The sequence below is a fragment of the Ostrinia furnacalis genome, unplaced genomic scaffold, assembly GCF_004193835.3.
Source record: "Ostrinia furnacalis isolate ACB-3 unplaced genomic scaffold, ASM419383v2 OfSCF3149, whole genome shotgun sequence".
In the NCBI taxonomy this organism is placed as follows: Eukaryota; Metazoa; Arthropoda; class Insecta; order Lepidoptera; family Crambidae; genus Ostrinia; species Ostrinia furnacalis.
The window spans coordinates 84,534-109,442 of NW_021133388.1; the positions used below are offsets into that span (position 1 = coordinate 84,534).

General features: G+C 35.0%; 4 protein-coding genes across 4 annotated transcripts; 3 read left to right on the forward strand and 1 right to left on the reverse strand.

The window, feature by feature from the left end:
- Window positions 1-1,104: 1,104 nt before the first annotated feature.
- On the reverse strand, window positions 1,105-4,987 carry LOC114357431 (uncharacterized). The gene is made up of 2 exons (XM_028311039.1): window positions 4,923-4,987; window positions 1,105-2,025 (listed from the first exon to the last, which is right to left on the reverse strand). Exon 2 carries the CDS (start codon window positions 2,018-2,020, stop codon window positions 1,208-1,210), a length of 813 nt encoding a protein of 270 aa, XP_028166840.1. The 5' UTR covers window positions 2,021-2,025; window positions 4,923-4,987; the 3' UTR covers window positions 1,105-1,207.
- A 1,136-nt stretch (window positions 4,988-6,123) lies between these two features.
- On the forward strand, window positions 6,124-8,351 carry LOC114357439 (uncharacterized). The gene is made up of 2 exons (XM_028311050.1): window positions 6,124-6,142; window positions 7,282-8,351. The coding sequence occupies exon 2, from the start codon at window positions 7,287-7,289 to the stop codon at window positions 8,301-8,303; it is 1,017 nt and encodes a 338-aa protein (XP_028166851.1). The 5' UTR covers window positions 6,124-6,142; window positions 7,282-7,286; the 3' UTR covers window positions 8,304-8,351.
- Window positions 8,352-12,007: 3,656 nt separating this feature from the next.
- Window positions 12,008-15,992, forward strand: LOC114357425 (uncharacterized). Its single transcript, XM_028311029.1, has 2 exons — window positions 12,008-12,097; window positions 14,917-15,992. Exon 2 carries the CDS (start codon window positions 14,922-14,924, stop codon window positions 15,927-15,929), a length of 1,008 nt encoding a protein of 335 aa, XP_028166830.1. The 5' UTR covers window positions 12,008-12,097; window positions 14,917-14,921; the 3' UTR covers window positions 15,930-15,992.
- Window positions 15,993-21,431: 5,439 nt separating this feature from the next.
- Window positions 21,432-24,893, forward strand: LOC114357426 (uncharacterized). The gene is made up of 2 exons (XM_028311030.1): window positions 21,432-21,521; window positions 23,841-24,893. The coding sequence occupies exon 2, from the start codon at window positions 23,846-23,848 to the stop codon at window positions 24,845-24,847; it is 1,002 nt and encodes a 333-aa protein (XP_028166831.1). The 5' UTR covers window positions 21,432-21,521; window positions 23,841-23,845; the 3' UTR covers window positions 24,848-24,893.
- Window positions 24,894-24,909: the final 16 nt, after the last annotated feature.

The window sequence follows — 24,909 nt, forward strand, 5'->3', positions numbered from 1 at the left end:
TATAAAGCAACAGGTAGTTACGCTTGAGCTAACTTTTATGGTTATAAAGCTGTTAAATTGGGATTAACCTATATCCATCCTTTATCCATCTGTTAAAGAGGACACGTGAGATCACTGATTGGTTTTATAACCACAGAAAATGATCTAATTGGTCCCAGAGGTGTGCCCAAAGTGAGGCACGTTTTCAAGTCACATTTATGATACCATTGTTTATAAAAAAAAATGTAATGTGTTTTTCTTTATGTTTATTTATTGGGCTTTAAAATAACACCAATATTGGTGGGGCACCATGATTGTGTCAGAAGAAAATCTTTAAAGTTATTGTTGCGGGAGGTGCGATTTATTTGACGCCGAGTGTATTTATTTTGCTTTCTTACTTTCTTTCCAATTGCGATTTTAAACTTTTACTTTAATAATCTGAAGTTAATGATAAAAAAATATCTATTTGAAAATAGAACATTTTGTAGGTACCTACATTGAATGAAAAAGTACATTGTTTTACATGCAAATATAGATTTTGTCATTCATATTTTATGTCAAATTAAATTAGAAGAATTATATCACACAAGAAAGTTTAATATAACATTATAGTAAATTCAAACAACAACAAAAAAGAATACACAATACATACATTGTTATTACAATGAATACAAAACTGTAGTCACTAATAACTTAAGTTGTCAAAAAAAAATTAAGATTATACCCGTTATGAGACTTAGTTAAATATTAAATAACCTACATTAAAAAAACAACGTATACAACGTGCTCTTTTTGATTTCCTGGAACTCTAGGGTATTAATAAGATCACTTCAAAAAATGGAATGGCATTACATTTTTTGTTAAATTCAAAAAATTTTTTCGACTTATTTTTTCATACGAAATTATTTAAAAACTTAATTTTTCACTAAAATAATTCATAATTTACATACACACACTTATCAATAAAAAGTCTGCACAAAAAGACTAGGTGACAATTTTGAAAAAAAAAACTAAATTGATGATACTAAATCATCTAGGTATCTTCTAAATCTAGAATCCACAATATCTTCAAAAACATGGTTTTAAAAACACATATTCCTAAGACTCTTTAACTAGTTTTTATTTATAGAATACACCCCTAAATTTTCCGGAAAACAAAAGGAGCACGTTGTATAAATGTTATTAATATAAATTAAATAACAATGAAACTAATTGCTGTAACTTTTTATTAGCCACATAGCCCGTACTTGTATATTTTCTTGTTGCGTGCTAAGTGGAACAAACAGGTCTCAAAAGATACAGCAGTAGGTGAAATAGAGAAGGTCGTATTATGGAACTCAGTGGTTCCATCGAAATTAACTACGTACACTTTGTCGTCAACAAAAATAGGTGCTGCATAACTTTTACCTCTGAACAACTTTACAACTGAAGGATTCTCTGGCAACCCCGTCACTTTAGTCACATTGCCATCATGGCTTCTGACAAATACCTGCTTTTTGGTGTCGACAAAATACAGGTTGCTGAACAAATCGAACACCATATCAACCGCGTCTTTAACTTCAGTAATTTCTACTTTACTGTTGCCTTCATCAGTGACTTTAAAGAGGACTTTATCTTTAGTTATGATGTAGATTTCCTGTGTCCCATTAGCCACTGCAATGCTGATGACGTTGTCTGTCAAAGATCCGTACTTCTCTGCTGTATTCTTTTCAGCGTTGAAGGTGTAAATGCCGTCTGTTGCTGCCAAGTAGACGGTGCCATTCGAAGATTCGGCGACATCTGCCCCGTTTGCGAAAAGCTTAGTGACTTTCTGATTCTTTAACACGTACAGCCCCTTCTGTGCTTCTATAAAGAAGACGTAGAGGTCAAAACTGCCATCATTTTTCATGGAGTTAAATATCATTGGGACAGATATCTTCGTGATCTCATTCTCACCGGTGTAAACGACCGAGTTTTCATTGAACCAGTTCTTGTCGACTGTAAAACACTCGGCTGTGAGCAAACCCACCAGCAGAAGAATCGTTATGGTGGCAAGAGTCATTATGCCTGAAAGAAAAAAAAAATTAGTGAAACGGAAATAATGAGTTTAAATTGGTTACTATCCGTTCGCGATAAGTTTGCCGCTGGCGATATGACGTCACTCGAAGGAAAGCGTCTATAACTATAGGAAACTATATTGAAAATATTTTTTATTTATTCATATTGATAAAAATTGTGTATTTGCGTAAAATAAGACACTTAATTGCGTTTAATCGCTAACTAATTGCGTTTAATCGCGGTTGGGGGAGGGGACGAGCATTCCACGGACCGGCAAACTTAGCGCGAATGGGTAGTAGATTGTATCAAGGTCTTAAAAAGGTGGAAATTGATGAAGTAGTAGGAAATTAGCACAAAATAGCAGTGTAAAACAATATTCTCTTATGTACGTGTGGACTGAGTGATCCTAATAAATAACTGGTTATTCTTCTTTGCTGTTACCATGTCCTCTACCAATATTATCGGGACTTAATGAAACCGCTTAACAATTTGTAGTATCTGTTTATTACATAAACTGTATTTGGTACATCTTTCAAATTAATTTTATCTCTCACAACTCTCGGGAGGTCAAGTACTTAAACCGATATGGTCAGGTCACCCTACTCAATGTGGAAAACATTAGGATTGTAACAAATGAGTTATCTAAATCTAAATAAGTATATAAAAGGAGAGACTGACTGACTGACTGACTGACATATCACGCACAGCCTAAACGGCTAAACGTAGGCACTTGAAATTTGGAAGGGACGTAGCTTAAGTACCGTAGAGGTGCACTAAGAAAGGGATTCCCGAAATTCCCACGGGAACGGGAATTAGCGGGAAAATCCTTTTGTATGAAAAATCTAAACCGCTTAAGTTAGACGCTCGAAATTTGGCATGCAGGTACCTTAGTAAACTTAAAGCTTAGTCACAACAGGATATTGCAAAATTCCCACGGGAACGGGAGTTAGTGGGAAAAAAACAGGATCCACGCGTAAAAGGTCGCGGGCGGCCGCTAGTTTTTTAAATAGGGACAATATTACATTATTTGTTCCTCTAAAAACTAATTGATGTTTTTTGTACGTGCACTTTTAAAAATAAATAATGTATTTATTTATATTTTATCTTTATATTAATTATTGGGTCTATATTAGTTGATCTACGGATAAATTATGAATGATCTTCATTTAAGGTAACATAATATTTATGTTTAATAACATACTCTTTTAATATTTGGTAAACAAAAATAATATTTGATCCTCTTTTTTTAGTTATTGATCTTTAATTTTGTTAATTTGATGATTTTTATATCAAGTTTGCCTTTTAATATTGATCACCTAATAAATACATTTCGATCTATGTATAACTTAACTTTAAAATATATTTGATCTAACTAAAAATATTATTGGTTAATATGGTTAATTAAAAAATATCTTTTAATTTACGCGGTACTCTGTGATTGAGTGACAATCGTCCGTCTGATTGGTACTGAGTTGGCCAAGCGCTTAGCGGCCAATAAGCAAGCAGAATGGTACATTGCCATGTTTGTTTAAATTACAAGCTTTGCTTAGTTTGGGACTAGAGGCGCTATGTAAAATAATTACTTACTTCTGTCATCCCTGAACCCGACATCATAATTTTTACCTCTTTATTTTTTTTTCAAATCGCAAGGTTGATTTTCTCTTAGTATACCAATCTCGACCGTGATCAGTGACCATAAAGTCTGTCAACGGGTCGATTAGACACGATAAAAGCACTAAACGATATTTGTTTAGGTACTTTTAGTGCGACATCGGGTCGTAAGGACCTAATAAGTTTTTTTTTCCAAATATTTACTGTGTTTGACGAAACAATTGCAAAACAATATGTTATCTTTCGTACTACCGAAAAGACCGAATATATCCATCCCGCACCAACGCATCCAGCACCTAAGGTCAATTCGACCCGATAACGCAGTGTGAACGTGTTAAGTATGCTTTTTTAATAAAAAATAAATCTTTGAACATCAAGCCTTTAAATAGTTTCCTTCCTTTGACTACAACTTAATAAAAATAAGTACCTTATAACATAATTATTTTGAAGATTATTTCATTTATACAAAAAAAATATTTGTACAAATCGAATTATTTAAAAAAGTATCACAATATTAAATATTTGGTGCTCATTTCTCTTATTTTTGAGGACCAACAAGTAACGATCAGATATAATTTTTACATTTCAATTTTTTTTTGCGTAGTTCAAAAGAGGTTAAAATATCTGTTACGGTTAATGTGATAAATTGAAAATTATTAATAATAACCGGTTATTATGAATAATTACCGACAGTCGCGGTAAAAGTGATAAATTAATCACATTTAACAGTGATTATTTAATAATTCAACCTTAGTACTAACAAATTTCATAAAAGAGAACAACATCTTGTGTACCCACATGCTCGTGTACAGCCAAACTTTTGAACGTTTTGATATCATATATTAATATAATTTGGCATAATGAGTTTGGAATGTTTCTTGCATAATATTACTTTTCCATGATGCCTATAACAAATTGTTTTGATTTAAAGTGAAAAATAGGTTAAGGTGCGGCGGGGGTGGCCCTTGGGCCACCCCTAAGCCGCCTATTTAGTTTTATACACACATAAATGACCTCATATTAATCACATTAACCAAATCATACCAATACCAATGCGGTAATTATTCATAATAACCGGCGATTATTCATAATTTTCACATTTATCACTTTGACCGTAACATATCGATCGATTTCATTTATTTTAGGTCTCAAAGAAAGAGGATCAATCATTAAAATAGATGACCATTTAGATTTTAAAAATATCATTTAAATACATGCCGTTAATAATTAGGATGAGAACTCACAAATAAACTTGATAAATCAAATGAAAGAAAAGCATAGTGAACTCGACCTACCTTTTTAGCAGTTCCCACTAAAATGATAAGTATTATGTCTACTGATAAATTAAATACAACTTTTTATCACTATGAGACTAGGCGCGAAAGGGTGACTATGTCACAGAATAAGTAATAGTACAGGTACAGAAGGATTACTCCGCAAGACGATTGAAATAAATGCGAGTCTTGCTACGACGCGATACAGTGGAATTCAGCTCGCACAGCACTACGTACCTACAATTTTATTCACCTACAAGTTTTGTCTCTTTCTATCGCGTGCCTCTGAACTCTTCTTACGCTGTTAGGGTTGCTGTCTAGTGAAAAAATAATTAATCTACTTATTTGTAATGAGGTACGTATGTAGGTAAGTATGCATTCATTATGGAAAACCTTGGGAGAGGCTTTTGTCCAGCAGTGGACGTCATTTGGCTGAAACGAACGAACGCATTCTGAGCAGTAGTCATAGTAGGTTAGGTTCCTATACTATCCTAAGAATTATTGATTACCTACATGGCCAACATACCTTTCAGCATCTTTGGGAAGCGAAAAAAAAAAGATAAATCCGGTAGATTTCTTTTCGAATTTAAACACCCGAACGCCGCACAATATTTCTTTCTCTTTATGTCCATTTTTAAATAATACTTCGATCATAGAATTATAATCATAATACAACGCACGCCAGCGTCCTGACGGGCGCGCGCGTGACACTCGACTGATATAATACCCGCCGGCGGGGCGCTTCGCTGTAGGTAACTATCGGATGTGCCGCGCGGAGTGAGCCAGGCCTGACTATGTTACCGACAATGTATATAATTCAGGTCATTGCAAAACGATCATTGCATTCGCATTAATAATATTAGTCATTAGTAAAATATTATCATTAAGTTTGAAGGGTCGGCGCCGAGCGATCGGCGTCACTCAGGAACGTTCCCTTTAATTACATACATTTTGATTTGTCAGCGCCGACGATCAGCGAGCGGTCAGCGCGATTCTAAAACCAGCTTTACGAAGTAAACGGTACACCGTTTATATTTTATTTATGGGTAAATATTAAGTCTTTCTTTCTGGAATAAGCATCTAAAATACTCAGGAAAAATATTCTAATCTTATTTTTGCCAAAAGGTCGGGACTTTAGATAGGCCTACAAAGACGTTTAAGTGCTAACTCGATAAGGTTTTATATAAAAACACGTTAAGTCGACTCTTAATTAGTCATTCTGGTGACATTATACTGGAGAGGTGAGTCGATTGATATACCTCATCATCATCATCATCATCTCAGCCGTAGGACGTCCACTGCTGAACATAGGCCTCCCCCAATGCTTTCCATGTTACCCGGTTGGTAGCGGCCTGCGTCCAGCGCTTTCCCGCTACCTTTACGATGTCGTCGGTCCACCTTGTAGGGGAACGTCCCACGCTGCGTTTTCCGGCACGCGGCCTCCACTCCAGAACCTTGTTGCCCCATCGGCCGTCAGTTCTGCGTACTATGTGCCCTGCCCATTGCCACTTCAGCTTGCTAATCCGTCAGGCTATGTCAGCGACTTTAGTTCGTTTACGGATCTCCTCCTCTCCTGATATACCTACCTATCTATTTCATTTAAGCAAGTTTCCTAAAACCATTTTTAGTCCATCAATATTAATATCAAAAAATATTGGACACGTATAGGTTACAGTCAAAACTCAAAATCAGACAAAACCACTTTTGACTGATTTTTGCAGTCAAAACCACTTTTGATAACAAATTGATAATCTACTTATCTTTTACCTGACGAATACCCAGATTTCTTAAAAGTAGTACCTACCTATAGTAGTAGGTGTGATTATTTTACAGGGTGTTAGGTAAATGGGTATATGAGCCGACACTAGCCCATGTTAACATGGTCATATAAATGGTATGGTGAAGTCAGAAATTTGATATCATAATTATTATTTTTTTAATTTTCATACAAAATAAATTTTATAAAATCCGACTTGTAATATCGGTTTACTTTTACTTTGCCTAAAGAAGCTTTTCGTTCGTTCGTTCGTTTCAGCCGAAAGACGTCCACTGCTGGAAAAAGGCCTCCCCTAAGGATTTCCACAAAGACCGGTCCTGCGCCGCTCGCATCCAGACACCTCCCGCGACCTTCACCAGATCGTCGGTCCACCTAGTGGGAGGCCTGCCCACGCTACGTCTTCCGACTCGTGGTCGCCACTCAAGAACTTTCCTGCCCCAGCGGCCATCAGCACTTCGAGCTATGTGCCCCGCCCACTGCCACTTGAACAAAGAAGCTTTTAAATAGGCCTTACGTTTGTCAACATTCTACTTCTACCTACTACCTACCAGCACATCAATTATTAAAATAAACAGTTCTTCTCATTCAGTCCTTCTTTTTCAGACACCATGAATACTTTGGCCACCTTTACGGCACTTCTTCTGGTCGGGCTGGCGTCCACCAAGCCCACCACCAATGACCACACCCTGGACATCAACGAAGCGTTTTTCCCAGAAGCATTTGTCATTTATCGCGGAAAGAAAGATATCACCAACATAGTCGTCCCAGTCAACTCCATAAACTTCGACTATACAGTAGATGAAGACGCTCCCATCGACTTAGATGAAATAAACTTAGAAGACATCTATGTCTTCTTCATCGAAGAAGGAAAGGGCCTCTTTGTCTTGCAAAACAAACAAGCAACCAAGCTACTCGAAAACGGCAACGACATCTCCGCGTCCAGTGACGAAAGCAAAGAAGTGTACTTCGCAGCTTCCGACGGCATCTACAGATTCAACGAACAGGAGAAAAAAGCCGAAAAATATGGTACAGTGACTGACAATACTATTGCCATCGCTGTAATTAACGGCACCAACGATTTCTACATTCTAACAGCAGAAAATGTTGTTTACAAAGTCACGAATGATGGCACTAGAAAGGAAAAGATAACCAATGTAAAGAACGCCCAGCAAATTGTATTGGACTCGGCTAACAATTTGTACTTCGTGAATAATAAGAAACACGTCTATGTTAGACTTGCCGAAGACGGTACTGTAAAGCGCATTAAAGGCCTACCGGCGCATCCTTCTGATGTTCAGCTTTTGAGGCCACCTTTCGTGGTAGAAGAGGCTGTTCCAGTCGTAGCTGGTAAGAAAACATACTTGGCATACGCAAATGGCACCTCTGAAATTGCAGACATAATTTTGGATACGAAGCCAAGTGCCATCTCTGTGGAGATGGCTGTTGTATTGTTTGCGGGACACAATAACAAAATTTACAGGTACTACCTGCTTCCTATCATATTGTCCGAAATGGAAAAAGAAGAATTGTCAGATAATATGAAAGAAGTAAAATCGTTCTTCTCTGACCAAACCACGAACATCCAATCGGTTGCGACCAGATCCAGGAGTAGATTTCGTGCTTAGTTGACACGTCAGGTGATCTTCTATACGTTTATATTTTCAATTAAAACCTATTTAATATTGAAACCATTGTTTGTTTGTCTTTTCTAACCGAATCCTTAGTTTACTAACAGAAATAATTACAACAGGATCAAAATTAAACAAAAATGTTCTGTGCTTAAAATTATTATTATGCATTCAGATTTTTTATTGACTTAGCTAACACGTTTCTCTATCACGGATATCTATATTTATCATCGTTTGAGCGCTAACAATATTTTGAAACATTGTTTCGCGCGGCGTGAAGGTCAAACGCCCAAGGTCATTGAGGACTCTAATCGCCTTAAACAAAATACCCATAATTTCGATGAAAGGCATAGAAATAATTTGAGTCCCGGGAAAAGACATAGGATAGTTTTTATACCGGTTTTTGAACAGGGACGCGCGCGATAAATTTTTTCTGCTACACACAAAACTTCACAAGGCGAAGTATGCATAAAATTCTTCAGGATTGTATTTTGCCTGCTAGCCCCCCGTATAAAAGAAATACATTTTGACCTTTATTTATTCATTTTATGTAAGTGATACCTAGTTTTTAATTTTTTTCTAGCGTTAAGAGTCGCCTTTCGAAATAATTATATTTTTCCCTTGTTTCTATCGAATCGCCTGATATTTTTATGCCCAATAAAATAAATTGTCTATGGCACACAAACTTTAAGCGTAAAATACAATATTGTTTGGCCGAATTTTGTTTAGCAACTTTTTATTACGCCTAACTTTTTTTTGACGAAAGTTAATTTCCCAAATGTGAATCCCATTTGGCGAACGTTTTATACTGCATAATCTATACTAACGTAAGTGCGCCTATTAACGACCCCCCAAAATTTGTATCCTATTACCGCCCTATTTTTCTTTCTTTCATAAAAGACATAATAACAGGTTCCAGAAAACACGTTACTTAAAAAATATCTAGATATGTTTATTGACTATCAAAACGATTAAAGTTTGTGTTCGTAAATAACCAGTAAACGGAGTTATTTCACATTAAATGGGACGCGCCCGCAACGGACGCACTTTTCATACTGACGCGCTCCCAGCTACTTAAGGTGCACCTTGTTATTAATTAGCGATTTTAACACATTTAAAATGAGTATACCAACATGTTTTTGCATAACAATATTAATTCGTACTTTAGTTTCCTTAATAAACCCTCAATATAGCCCTCTCGCTGTATTTATGTGGCTTAAATACAATTTTAAATAAGGGCGGTAATAGAAACACTTTTCATAATTTGGTTTCTAATACCGACCCATGGCGTTGTTAGAATTTTGATTAAGTTTCTTATTTTAGTATTTATATCTTTAATTACGCATTTAACCTCCACTTTGTTGTCTTGATCGATTCATAAGAATATTTCACATAATTAAATCAATTAACGCCATACATTAATTGTCATAGGTTTGGCATAAAACTGCAATGAACATTAAAGAATATCTCTAATAATGTATGACAATAGATTTTATAAAAACCTGTTAAATTCTAATTAGTACTTATTTGATATAAAATAAAACCTAATAGAAATGATACTTCACTGATCACGTCTTCGTTAAAGTAGATATTTTAGCTGGTTACTGTATTTTACTATTTCTGTTGTTGTGATTTTGGGTATTACTTGTACTTGTGCCCATCTAATCCTTAGGCTGAATTGTTTTATATGGCATTTTCCCTAATATTGCTATCTAATATTTAAAAATAAGTGCATTATTTGATTTTTATATTGATTTACGCCCAATAACGCTGTCCCCAATGGGGACAGTTATTGTGCGGTATAGTAGCTTATAGCCAATTCAGTATAAGAGTAGGGTGCTGAATACTAGAAAATTATTAGAATGTCGAATTAGATTAAAATAAAGACTATTAGCTATTTCTCTGAGAAAACCGACATGAAAATACTAATTTTATGCATTCAAAATATTTTTACTTTGATAGATAGGGTTTTATGATAAGATGGGGATTAGACTCTTACCCTATAAAAAAATATGCCTTTTATCAAATAAAGAAAAAACCTACAAAAACGTTTTCTGTAAGGTTTTCTGTTATGGATTTGTTCAGCATAATCACTTATTAAAGTCCAACAGCCAGTACCTTGGTATCTTTTTTCCACTATCCTGCTGTCCTGGTGGAAGGAACCGTTCTCCTTGTCCCTTACTATAATCACCCACATTATGTGGGAATCAGTTCAAATGGCTATTGTAAAAAATACAATTTAATACTCAAATTGGCGTGTGTAATTTTTGAAAGATTTTAGCAACCAATTTTGAACACAAGAATATCTATTCTAGTGTTCTAACATTCCCCAAAAAATATTTTACTACTAAAGCACCTTAGCCATGCTTCAGATTCAATTTGTGTTATATGGTTTACAAATACAGTCTTTTATAAGAGCACGGATTTGCAGTCCATCGAAGATAGCTGCTTTTAATTTTTCCGTACTCATCATAATTTTGCTTTTGATCATTTTAGTGATTAGATAGCTCAATACATATTATCTTTGGCCCTCCAAATAGAAGCCCTTTACGTCCTGCTTGACTTCAGTATTGCAAAGAGTCTAGGTACACAAGGTTTAGGACGATATTGGACACCCGATATTTATTATTTTGTACAATTTTTATCCCAGAGTATGCTTGGTTTGTTATCACAAACTCCGTGATCTTTTTTCTTTGCTTTTGTGTGCAATATTTGCCACATATTAATAAAAACTGTTAGTAGTGTTAACACAAGATTTCATTACGAACTCATATTTTTTAAGACAAAAAGCACTTTAGAACTTAAATTTAGACAAACTGAAAATTTTAAGGTCTAATAACTGATCAGTAAAATTGTAGTAACTTAATACGTTAAAAGATAATTTTATAATAAATTCGATGTATCCTCAGTCCTCAGAATCTGAGTGATTAATTAGCATCAATTTATGTGACTGTAATAAATTAATGAATAATATAATTAAAAATTATAACACTAACATATTAAAGTAATTCACCTTTTGGCTGACTAGTGCGTTTATTCATAAAATAAACAAAGAAAAAAGCCAACCCGAGCCCCGAGCGAACGTTAATAGCCTTAACACGTAGGTATGCCTCTTATTTTATAAATCATTAGTTTATTTGTCGGGAAGTATTTCATAACCACCGCTTTATTTCTTAGCATCGCGATAAAACATTCTATAGGCTCCTNATTGAATACTCATTGTTACTACTTGAATTCAAAGATTACTTCATCATTGTTATAAATAAATTAAAGTGTCTTTTCTATCACCACGTCTTATATCTAATTTTCTAACGTTTATCCGAAGTCAGCTTAAACTGGCGGTAATAGGCGCATTTACGTTAATATTATAAATGCGAAAGTAACTCTGTCTGTCAGTTGTCTGTCTGTCTTGCTGTCTTCACGCCTAAACCACTGAAGCGATTTTGATGAAATTTGGCATAGAGATAGTTAAGAGTCCCGGGAAAGGACATAGGATAGTTTTTATGCCGGTTTTTGAAACAGGGACGCGCGCGATAACGTTTTTCTGTGACAGATAAAATTCCACGCGGGCGAAGCCGCAGGCGGAAAGCTAGTGATTAAATAACTGTAAAAAGTCTTCCTTCCTAGAATAATAAATATGCAACTCAAATATTGTAATCTTATTTTTGCGAAACAAAAGGTCCTGACAATAGGTACAAAGACGTTTAAGTGTTAACTCGATAACGTTTAATTATAAATATAAACATTAAGTCGAGTCTTGATTAGTCATTCTGGTGACATATACCGGAGAGGTGAGTCGATTTATATACCTACCTATTTATTTATTTATTTATTTATTTACTAGCTGTGCCCCGCTGTGTTACCGCAGCGTATGTGTTAATCCAGGGTGTCAGCTAACTCCATACCAAATTTTATTAAAGCTCCAGCCGTTTAGACGTGATAAACAATCACACACACTCACAAACTTTCGCATTTATAATATGAATTATGTTTAAGAGTGTGATGTAAGAATTAATTGATTAAATCGACTATTGTGATGAACCCACTGAAATATAATATTTAGCTTACCACGAGGCAGGGGTTAACGGGATTATACATATAGCAATATTTAAAAAAAACATAAGTTTTTAAAACTAACCAAATGTATAAAAAAACATGTTTAAATAAAATATTTGTAAATGTATAAAGTCGAATTTAATGTTTATCACACTTTTTAGTTAACTATTATGGAGATTAATCATCTACTTATACAGGGTGTCCCAGAATTGGTGAATCAAACTGATAGGGGAGGTAGCTCTACTAATGTACATACTATCCCAAAAAAATATGAAAAAAATAAAGCACATAAGGAAACAAAAAAAAAATATTTGAAAAAGTGAAAATAAATCAGCTTTGCCTAAGTATCTGGCTATAATTGCTGCGTTTGGAGTTTATTTGTACTTTTTTCTTACTAATATTAATTGCTTCGTTTATCTGTAAACAAACGTTTGAAAATAATGACTAGATTTCGAGTTTAGAGCACATTATTTAAAAAATCCGTACTTTCACTTTTTATTGCGTTTCTTACCCTCCTGAGACCCCCGGTGTCACTCGTGACACTTGAGTATATATTTTTTTTACAGCGCCATTTATTGGTATTTATGAAAATTAATAAAAGTGTGTGAAACGTTGGAATATGTCACATATCCAAAAAATTGCTATGCCTCGCACGAAAGGGTTTTTGATTTTGTAAACATTCATTGAAATTTTGAATTCGCGCGACCTCCGACATGACACATTCCAAGAAAAGAAAATATTATTTAAAACAATTTTTTTTGTATTGTTTTGTGTTTTCTGTGTGCTACGGTAATATATCTCTCAGATTGTGCGATAAAACTATTAAAATGTCTCTATTGTAATAAGTGTTTTCGTCAATTAATTCGAGTGTCACTGATGACACTTTGGGCACTCGTGACTTGAAATATGGTCCTTTTTAGGATTGTCTGATGGTAACGTCAAGTCAATGTTATGCAACTTTGATGAGACAGATGATGAAAAAATTGATGCTCCTTCCTCAGAGCAGACCCTGGATATCATCCAAGACCAGAGTACTAATCAAATGAGTCAAAACTCGACAGAGTTACATCGTTTAGTCACAGAGTTTCTATGGCTACCTTCCGTCTCCATCATCAGATCAGCTCCATGACCTCATTATATTGAAGTTTCATCTGAGTTACATGTCTATGCAAAATTTCAGCTCAATCGGTTGGCAGGAAGTAGCTCTAATTCAGCTTCCAAGATTTTACTCAAACATACATTCACACATCTTTGCAAGTTAAATTAAAGTTTGTAATAACAAGTTCAATAAAAGCTGTTAAAAAGTAAATTTTATACGATTCTAAACAATTGCAGATCAATTTGAAACTAAAAACACATATTTTACCATACCTGAAGTAATTAAAATATTAATTAATTCAAGCCCGTTTTAATGTCTTTGAAACCCGTAGTGTCACTGGTGACACCCCCCATTTTGGTGTATGTAGGGGGGCTAGATTTTTTTTCGCATTTTTTGTTAGTTGTACATATGAAACTTAGCCTGCCTTCCAAAATTCAAGACAATCCGACAATTTTTAGGGGTCTGGGTCTCAGGAGGTTACTGTCGGGAATTAAGAAATGAAGACGTCTCGGGACAGTTAGTATTTAAATACATTTTTAATGCATTTATCTTCTTAAACGTAACCCGCATTCTATTTGGTCATCAAACAGAGAATCATATCAGTGTCAGTAACCTATTGCTATCGGCGAGCTCGTTACAGCGCGTATTTGTTAGCTCGAGACTTGAACTCAAAACCGCGCACTATTATCGTCGCTTTCCTCTCTAACTGACGTAACTGACATTTTGAAAAATTCAATTCGATTAGACAGATCGATTCGTCTTGCAAAATTGATTATGATGGTGTAGATAACTCAGTTTCGAAAAAAATGTCAGATACGTCAGTTAGAGAGGCAAGCGACGTTATGAGCTAAGTTCCGTCCCCCCTTCTAAAAATTACACGGTTGGCTTGAAAAATCTGGAAAAATTCGTAATAATACTGCTTTTCATGAACTTTTAAGGAAAACTATAACGATTAAGATACATCAGTTACTCGTAGATTAATGCCCGTTTTCACCATCAATCCCTATTTTTAAGTGAACCCTATGGTAACAAAGAAGAGGAATTTTATTTACATAGGGGTCACTTAAAAATAAGGGATTGATGGTGAAAACGGGCAAAAGAGTAAATAGTCATTTGAGTCATGTATTGCAAAATTTCTTAACCAGTAAAAAAATCCTTAGAAGAAAATATGAAAAGTGACTTTAGATGAAGTGATTGCTTGCTTCTGAAATATATTGTGGTAACAATGGACAACTACGGAACCCTACACTGCGCGTGCTACGACACGCACTTGGCTGATTTTACTTCTTACAACTACTAAAATGTAACTCAATTAAGTTTTCGAATATCAACAATAGGAATTTGGATTTAGTTTCACTTTGCGATAGCCTTTTATATTTGTCACCGTTCTACTTCTACCTACCAGCACCTATCATTAAAATAAACAGTTTTTGTCATTCACTCATTCTTTTTCAGACACCATGAATACCTTGGCCACCTTTACGGCACTGCTTCTGGTCGGGCTGGCGTCCACCAAGCCCACCACCAATAACGACACCCTGCACATCATCGAAGATTTATTCCCTGAAGTATTCGTCATTTACACCGGAGAGAAAGATATCACCAAAATAGTCGTCCCACTCAACTCCATAAACTTCGATGACACAGAAGATGTAGAAGTTATCTCCAATGATGAAAACATCTATATCTTCTTCATCGAAGAAGGAAAAGGCCTCTTTGTCATGAAAAACAAACAAGTAACCAAGCTACTCGAAAACGGCAACGACATCTCCGCGTCCAGTGACCAAAGCAAAGAAGTATACTTCGCAGCTTCCGACGGCATCTACAGATTCAACGAACAGGAGAAAAAAGCCGAAAAATATGGTACAGTGACCGACAATACCATTGCCATCGCTGCGGTAAGCATTAACGGCACCAACGATTACTACATTCTAACAGCAGAAAATGTTGTTTACAAAGTCACGGATGATGGCACTAGAAAGGAAGAGATAACCAATGTGAAGGACGCCCAACAAATTGTGTTGGACTCGGCTGAGAATTTGTACTTCGTGGATAATAAGAAAGACGTCTATGTTAGACTTGCCGAAGACGGTACCGTAAAGAGCATCAAAGGACTACCAGCGCATCCTTCTGATGTTCAGCTTTTGAGGCCACCTTTCGTCGTAGAAGAGGCTGTTCCAGTCATAGCTGGTAAGAATACGTACTTGGCATACGCAAATGGCACCTCTGAATTTGCAGACATAATTTTAGATACGAAGCCAAGTGCCATCTCTTTGGATACGACTCTCATATTATTTGCGGGACACAATAACAAAATTTACGAGTACAACCTGCTTGCTATCGTGTTGACCGAAATAACAAAAGAAGACTTGTCAGTTGATTTGACAGAAGTAAAATCGTTCTTCTCTGACCAAATCTCGTACATCCAGTCGATTGCGACCAGATCCAAGAGTAGTTTTCGTGCTTAGTTGACACGTCTGGTGATCTTTTCTATGTTTATATTTTCAATTAAAACCTTAATATTGAAACCATTGTTTGTTTGTCTTTTCTAACCGAATCCTTAGTTTACTAACAGAAATAATTACAACAGGATCAAAACTAAACAAAAATGTTCTGTGCTTAAAATTATTATTATGCATTCAGATTTCTTGACTTAGCTAACACGTTTACTTACTGTTACTACTTAAAGTTGATTTGAAGATACCATTATTATTAATTAAATGACTACAATTTTGATCACATTATTTCACTTCCAATGAAAAATCAAACGTATAAAATTATCACTTCACGGGATTTATTGCAACAATATCTATTTTAACGGTAAATAAAATAGTGATAATTTTATAGTAAAAAATGCAACATAATAGTTTAAAATATTATAAATCAAACGTAATACATACTAATGTAATATCATACAAAATGTTCACTGTTTCTCAAATGAAACTATAACACACCAGCATAATTCCAACCTCTGTGAAACCCATGGATACTTTCTCTAGCCGAATCTATTATAGACATTACAATTTTAGTGACATCACTCGGCCACTCTGTCGCCAACCCAAATATGGATCTTGATCTTAGCATGATCTTAGCAGGCTGGTTGGTAGTTCCAGTATGGTAGTATAATACCTGGAAAGATGCTGCAGCCCAGTATTTTGATTGCTTAGTCGGCTCTTACGACTCACATGGGAAGATCTGATGCTTTTTAGGGTCACAACACAGGCCTGAATATTGTTTTTAATTATAAACATCTTTACTGGATAATAACACTTAATTGATTGCAAATAAATAAGTAATTTGAGACAATCATCCATAACATTCCGAATTCCGCTGTATAAATAAATTTCAGTGGATTGATTCTTAATTCCGGTGGCTCAAATACAATTTCGGTGGCTCTTGATAATTTCAAATTAACGATATGTTAATTTGAAATTATCAAGAAGTATTAATAATATTTTGATCTCTACCATATCATTGAATAATACAAGTTATTTACTATTATTTCTGCCACAAAAAAGTTTTGAAAAGTGGAAATTAAAATTCGCCACCGGAATTAGGCAAAAAACGAGTTTGTTGATATTCACCCGTATTCTTCTTCGATATGAAGTATCTAGCGGCAGTTGATGGTGGTTATGAAGAACACGGCGATTATTGTCTGCCACATTGTTTATCTGAAAGATAATGTAATAAAAATGTAAATTAACCTAAGCTTAGTTTTTTTTTACTTTAACCTAGTGTTCATGTTAATTTGAACAATTGCATTCATAAAAATTGGGTAGTTGACACCATCATCATCAGGCTCGCAGGATATCTACCTTCGATAATTTACTAGAGGCAAATAGAGGATTTGGCCTACATACAACGCTGGCCAGACAAGATCCCATATTAGAGTAGACGCACACCGTTGATTTTTCGTCGGCCGTTAGTTTAGTCGGGCTGTTGATCAGTATGGGCATGTATGGGAGTGCGCACACTACGCCGATTCGATTTGGCTGATTCTTCATACAATTTGAAATCGGGCATAACTATCGGCCAACTAAAAATCAGCGGTGTGCGCCTACTCTTATAATAGGGTACAGTCGAGTTCTTAAATATATTGGCAATGCCACAAGTTTCAAAATATTGCAGCACAGTATAGGAAAATTTTAATGAACAGTTTATAATTATGATTACATTTTATTGATGTTTGAGTTAGTATTGAAATATTTTAATCGTTAAAGCGCTAACAATATTTTGAAACATTGGCATTGCCAGTATATATATGAACTCGACTGTACCTACCTACATATCATGGGTATATATATAGTTAATTTATAAAAAATACCTATCATTTTGATGAAATTTAAAAAAAGACATAGGATAGATTTTATCCCAGTATTTAAACAAGGACGCGCGCGATAAAGCTTTTCTGCTATAGCCTGACCAGGAACNATTAGACCCTGATTACTATATAGAATTAAAGTACTCATCAATACAAAACGAACGAGCCCAAACTCGATGGATTTAAGTCGTTTTATTATAGAGTTCCTATGGCCACCTTCCAGCTCCATCATCAGATCAGCTCCATGTCATCATAATATTACATGGTCATCCAAATCACATGTGTTTGCGAAATTTCAGCTTAATCGGTTGCCTGGAACTGGGTCTTAATTCAGCTTGCAAGATTCCACCCATACAAATATGAGCCGGTCACTGTAATATGACGTCACGCGCATAAAATGGCGGGCCGGCTGCCGCCCGCACTTTTAAAATTCAATATCTTGGAAACTGATTGACGTATCGAAATAATTCTTTCACGTGTATTTTTTATTTTTAACAGAGAATACAGAAAGCTAAAAAACAAAATTAGTGAATATTCTTCATTGGGAAAGAAGTACCGAGTTTGAAGCGTTCATGAGCAGACATTGCAGTTGAATATTCAAGTTCTGAATTTGATTATTGATGAATAATAAAATAAATCCTAGTAGCTCGATTGATGGTTTCATTTAATTTATTTAAACCAGGTTACCTTTAATAATATTTTTTCGTTAATTTATGAAAATATCAAATTAGCCCGTAATCCTGAATCCTGATACATAAATTTAGCCTATTAATTTAACACACGTACGACTGTACTCAGTGTTGCACTATCAAATGCAATTGACACGCCTCTATGCCAGGGTTTTTATGTTCCTGGTCAGGCTATACAGACAAAATTTCACGCGGGTGAAGTATGTATGAAATTCCTAAGGTTTGTATGATGCCTGCTAGCCCACCGGCAACGAGTAAAAGAAATACATTTTGACCTTTATTTATTAACTAGCTTTTGCCCGCGGCTTCACCTGAGTGAAATTTCGTTTGTCACAGATCGTCATTGTTCAGGCCTAACGCCTGATGCTTGAAGCATGGCAACATCGTCTCACGTCGGGGTCACCATATGAAAGCGCCGCACAGTATGTTATGAGACTGTATAATCGGACATTCTCATTTATTTGATGAACCGTATAGAGCTCAGTTATACAAACATGATAGTAAAACTCCCGTTGGAAAATTCCAAGTAGTTTTCGCGGTATAGAAATTCAAAGTTACCTATTTTTTTACTTCTAAATTATGCAAAACTATTCTCACTCGTTAACTAATAACATTTAATTCAGAATTGTTATACTTCATAGAGCTCTTAAAACTACACTTAATAAACGTATTAAGTGCTTCGTAAACGCATTCAGTTAATTGGGAAAAATGATTTTAGTGATTTTTGTTTTTATTTTTTTTCTCAATTATACCTTAATATATGCAAACATTTTTAATTGCAAGATATAGTCTGATATTTAATCTAATTGTATTAATAAAATCAGCTTTAAATTCCGTGATATATTTGAGGAAAATCAAATTGAAAATATGCGCCATATAGAATTATAAATTTCCTATCACTTTTTAATAGCAACATTTCTTTTGGATGTTTAAATATCATCAGCTCGATTGGTAATACCAAATTATTGTATTGACATTCGATTTACATAGGTTTCAAATCGATGTACCAAATTATTGTATTGACATTCGATTTACATAGGTTTCAAATCGATGAGAAAATTATTAAAGGTAGGATAAATTCAACTTCCTAGATTTGTTTACATACTTTTTTAGTTAGTTACTTACATACAACTTAAGTTAATATAAGAGTGTTAAAAAAGAAAAAAGACTCGACTTGAGAACCTCCTCCTTTTTTTGAAGTCGGTTAAAAACAATGTGAATGTGACTTTTTAGAACCTTCAACACTATGCACATAACAGGCGGGATTTGAAACTTTTTAGACATGATTATTCCTTCCAAAATTGTCGACCCTAGACTCGTAAAAATTTTATTAAGACGTTTTATGTTTTTTCTCAAATATATCACGGAGTTTAAAGCTGATTTTATTAATACAATTAGATTAAATATCAGACTATATCTTGCAATTAAAAATGTTTGCATATATTAAGGTATAATTGAGAAAAAAAATAAAAACAAAAATCACTAAAATCATTTTTCCTAATTAACTGAATGCGTTTACGAAGCACTTAATACGCTTATTACGTGTAGTTTTGAGAGCTCTATGAAGTATTATAACAATTCTGAATTAAATGTTATTAGTTAACGAGTGAGAATATTTTTGCATAATTTTGAAGTAAAAAAATAGGTAACTTTGAATTTTTATACCGCGAAAACTACGTGGAATTTTCAAACGGGAGTTTTACTATCATGTTTGTATAACTGAGCTCTATACGTTTCATCAAATCAATGAGAATGTCCGTTTATACAGTCCCATAACACACTGTGCGCCGGTCTGCGGTGTTCCGCGAAGGCTTTGATGAAATGATACTACAGAATGACTTGCTAGTGATGGTTTACTCGTAGTTTAAAATTTACAATATTATGGAAAATTAATGTTTGTCACTCGGTAGTTGAAAGCGCACTGATTTTACTACGATGACTGCGGCGTTCGCGCCGCCGCTGTTTGACGTGAGACGATGTTGCCATGCTTCAAGCATCAGGCGTTAGGCCTGAACAGTCATAAATTATAGCCTATATGTTATTCTGGGTTATAAACAATAATACTGTAAAGTTTCATCAAAATCCGTTCAGTAGTTTTTGCTTGAAAGAGTAACAAACATCCAGACATCCAAACTTTCGCATTTATAATATTAGTAGGAGTAGGAAGTAGGATGTATTAAGTGATACCTAGTTATAATTTTTTTTCTGGCGTTAAGAGTCGCCTCTCGAAATAAATATTTTTCACGGGTTTCTGTCGAATCGCCTGATTTTTTATGCCTGATAAAATTGTCTATGGCACACAAACTTTAAGCGTAAAATTTTTTATACAATATTGTTTGGCCGAATTTTGTTTAGCAACTTTTTATTACGCCTAACTTTCTTTTGACGAAAGTTAATTTCCCAAATGCGAATCCCATTTGGCGAACGTTTTATAATGCATAATGATTATAATCAGGGATGTTATGGATATCCGTAACCGTAACCGAAACATTCGGATATCCGAAAAAAATATATCCGGAAGCGTAACCATAACCGATTCAAAAGTTTCGGATAGTTTCGGATGTAGGCAGTTTAAATTGTTTTTTGTATGGCATTATATGCACCGGCATAACAGCCTGATTTACTTTTATTGCTTTTTATTCGATGTAAAGTGTGCGACCATGAATTAACCGTGTTGGAAAACTATTGCTAATTGCATTCTAAAGCACAGATAGTCCGTAACCGTAACCGAAACTTTCGGATATCCGAAATAAAAAAATATTCGTAACCGAAACCGAAACCGGTATAATATTATTCCTATATCCGTAACCGTATCCATAACCGAAACTACATATCCATAACATCCCTAATTACAATTACCGTAAAAAGTCTTCCTTCCTAGAATAATAAATATGCAACTCAAATATTTGTAATCTTATTTTTGCGAAACAAAAGGTCCTGACTTTAGATAGGTACAAAGACGTTTAAGTGTTAACTCGATAACGTTTAATTATAAATATAAACATTAAGTCGAGTCTTGATTAGTCATTCTGGTGACATATACCGGAGAGGTGAGTCGATTGATATACCTAACTATTTATTTATTTATTTACTAACTGTGCCCCGCTGTGTTACCGCAGCGTATGTGTTAATCCAGGGTGTCAGCTAACTCCATACCAAATTTTATTAAAGCTCCAGCCGTTTAGACGTGAATAAATAACAATCACACACACTCACAAACTTTCGTCTTTTTAATATTATGTTTAGTGTGATGTAAGAATTAATTGATTAAATCGACTATTGTGATGAACCCACTGAAATATAATATTTAGCTTACCACGAGGCGAGGGGTTAACGGGATTATACACATAGCAATATTTAAAAAAAAACATATGTTTTTAAAACTAACCAAATGTATAAAAAACATGTTTAAATAAAATATTTGTAAATGTATAAAGTCGAATTTAATGTTTATCACATTTTTTAGTTAACTATTATGGAGATTAATCATCTACTTATACAGGGTGTCCCAGAATTCGTGAATCAAACTGATAATAGGGGAGGTCTCTACTAATGTACTATCCCTAAAAAATATGAAAAAAATAAAGCGCATAAGGAAACAAAAAAAAAATGTTTGGAAAAGTGAAAATAAATCAGCTTTGTTTAAGTATCTGGCTATAATTGCGTTTGGAGTTTATTTGTACTTTTTTCTTACTAATATTAATTGTAGTACATGATTGCTTCGTTTATCTGTAAACAAACTTTTGAAAATAATGACTGGATTTCGAGTTTAGAGCACATTATTTAAAAAAAAATCCGAACCCAAATTTTTTTTTTCATATTTCTTAGGTATATGTATTAGTAGAGCTACCTCCCCTAGCAGTTTGATTCACCTATTCTGGAACACCCACGTATAAAAAGAGTGTTAAAAATGAATCCCTACTTTGATTGGCCTAATTATTTTTTATTGCGTTTCTTATTGTCGGGAATTAAGAAATGAAGAAGTCTTGAACACTGAAATTTTGATGAAATTTGGTATACAGATAGTTTGAGTCCCGGGAAAGGACATATTAGGATAGTTTTTATCCCGGTTTTTGAAACAGGGACGCGCGCGATAAAGTTTTTCTGTGACAGACAAAATTCCACGCGGGCGAAGCCGTGGGCGGAAAGCTAGTAAAAGTATAAACGTTGCATCAAAATCCGTTCAATAGTTATTTTAGTTGTATCAGTTGCCAAATGGTGTTAATTTGACTAAACAGTTCTAGATTTGAGTTGTAAACAACTAAAGTGTTACATAACCGACTGACACAGAGTTTATGTCAACAGAGATATCACTTGTCTTGGCCTGCGATAATAAACCTAACTTAACTACTTATAGGCAACGATTAAAACGAATACTTATTTATCACCCAATTAATAACTTAAACTACCATTTATTACTTACTTAGTACTTATAGCGGTACTAGCTTTCCACCCGCGGCTTAGTCCGCGTGACATTTTGTCTGTCACAGAAACACTTTATCGCGCGCGTCCCTGTTTCAAAAACCGGGATAAAAACTATACTATGTCCTTTCCCGGGACTCAAACTATATCTAAGCCAAATTTCATCAAAATCGGTTCTGTGGTTTAAGCGTGAAAGCAAGACAGACAGACAAACAAAGTTATTTTCGCATTTATAATTTAGTATACATAGAGTATAGAAGTATAGATAAGTATACGCGGTATTACTTTGCATCCTTGCCATATTCACATACTTAGATAAAAGTAGCGTAAAATGCCTATCATTTTACAAACAAGAGACTCCCTTAATAGAGTCTTACTTGGCTCACTTTTAGCATGGTCCACGGGCCAAGTCGTTGGATTGTATTATTTTGTCTTCCAGCAACTGGGCCCTTTTTTACTGATTTCAGTAACCTAGAGTGTCAGTATTAACGTATTGAATATCGGCAGATATTATGGGCGAGCTCGCTACAGCGCATATTGGTTAGCTTGAGACTTGAACTCAAAACCGCGTACTATTATGAGCTAAGCTTTTCAATGTCACAACTCTCCTCGGTCTTCCCTACTTTAATACATGTGCTTTGTAATAAATAATAATTAGCCCAGTGTGAATTTAGAGTAATTAAATGTAGATACATTTATTTTATAGTGAAAAAAGACTTTCTCTTTACTTCATTTTATTTTTATTGTCCATTTTTCTTCTTGCAGTTATACAACTACTAATGTAACTCAGTGAAGTTTCGAATATCTACAAACAGGAATTTGGATTTAGTTTCACTTTGCGATAGCCTTTTATATAGGCCTTACGTTTCTACTGTCACCGTTCTACTTCTACCTACCAGCACATCATTAAAATAAACAGTTTTTCTCACTCACTCAATCTTTTTCAGACACCATGAATACCTTGGCCACCTTTACGGCACTGCTTCTGGTCGGGCTGGCGTCCACCAAGCCCACCACCAATGACGACACCCTGCACATCGTCGAAGATTTATTCCCCGAAGAATTCGTCATTTACACCGGAGAGAAAGATATCACCAAAATAGTCGTCCCACTCAACTCCATAAACTTCGATGACAAAGAAGATGTAGAAGAAACCTCCGATGATGAAAACATCTATGTCTTCTTCATCGAAGAAGGTAAAGGCCTCTCTGTCTTGAAAAACAAACAAGCAACCAAGCTACTCGAAAACGGCAACGACATCTCCGCGTCCAGTGACCAAAGCAAAGAAGTATACTTCGCAGCTTCCGACGGCATCTACAGATTCAATGAACAGGAGAAAAAAGCCGAAAAATATGGTACAGTGACTGACAATACTATCGCCATCGCTGTCATTAACGGCACCAACGATTTCTACATTCTAACAGCAGAAAATGTTGTTTACAAAGTCACGGATGATGGCACTAGAAAGGAAGAGATAACCAATGTAAAGGACGCCCAGCAAATTTTGTTGGACTCGGCTAACAATTTGTACTTCGTGGATAATAAGAAACACGTCTATGTTAGACTTGCCGAAGACGGTACCGTAAAGAGCATTAAAGGCCTACCAGCGCATCCTTCTGATGTTCAGCTTTTGAGGCCACCTTTCGTCGTAGAAGAGGCTGTTCCAGTCGTAGCTGGTAAGAAAACGTACTTGGCATACGCAAATGGCACCTCTGAATTTGCAGACATAATTTTAGATACGAAGCCAAGTGCCATCTCTTTTGAGACGACTCTTTTAATATTTGCGGGACATAATAACAAAATTTACGAGTACAACCTGCTCGCTATCGTGTTGACCGAAATGGCAAAAGAAGAATTGTCAGATGATATGAAAGAAGTAAAATCGTTCTTCTCCGACCAAACCTCGAACATCCAGTCGATTGCGACCAGATCTAGGAGTAGTTTTCGTGCTTAATTGACACGTCAGGTGATCTTCTATACGTTTATATTTTCAATTAAAACCATTATATTGAAACC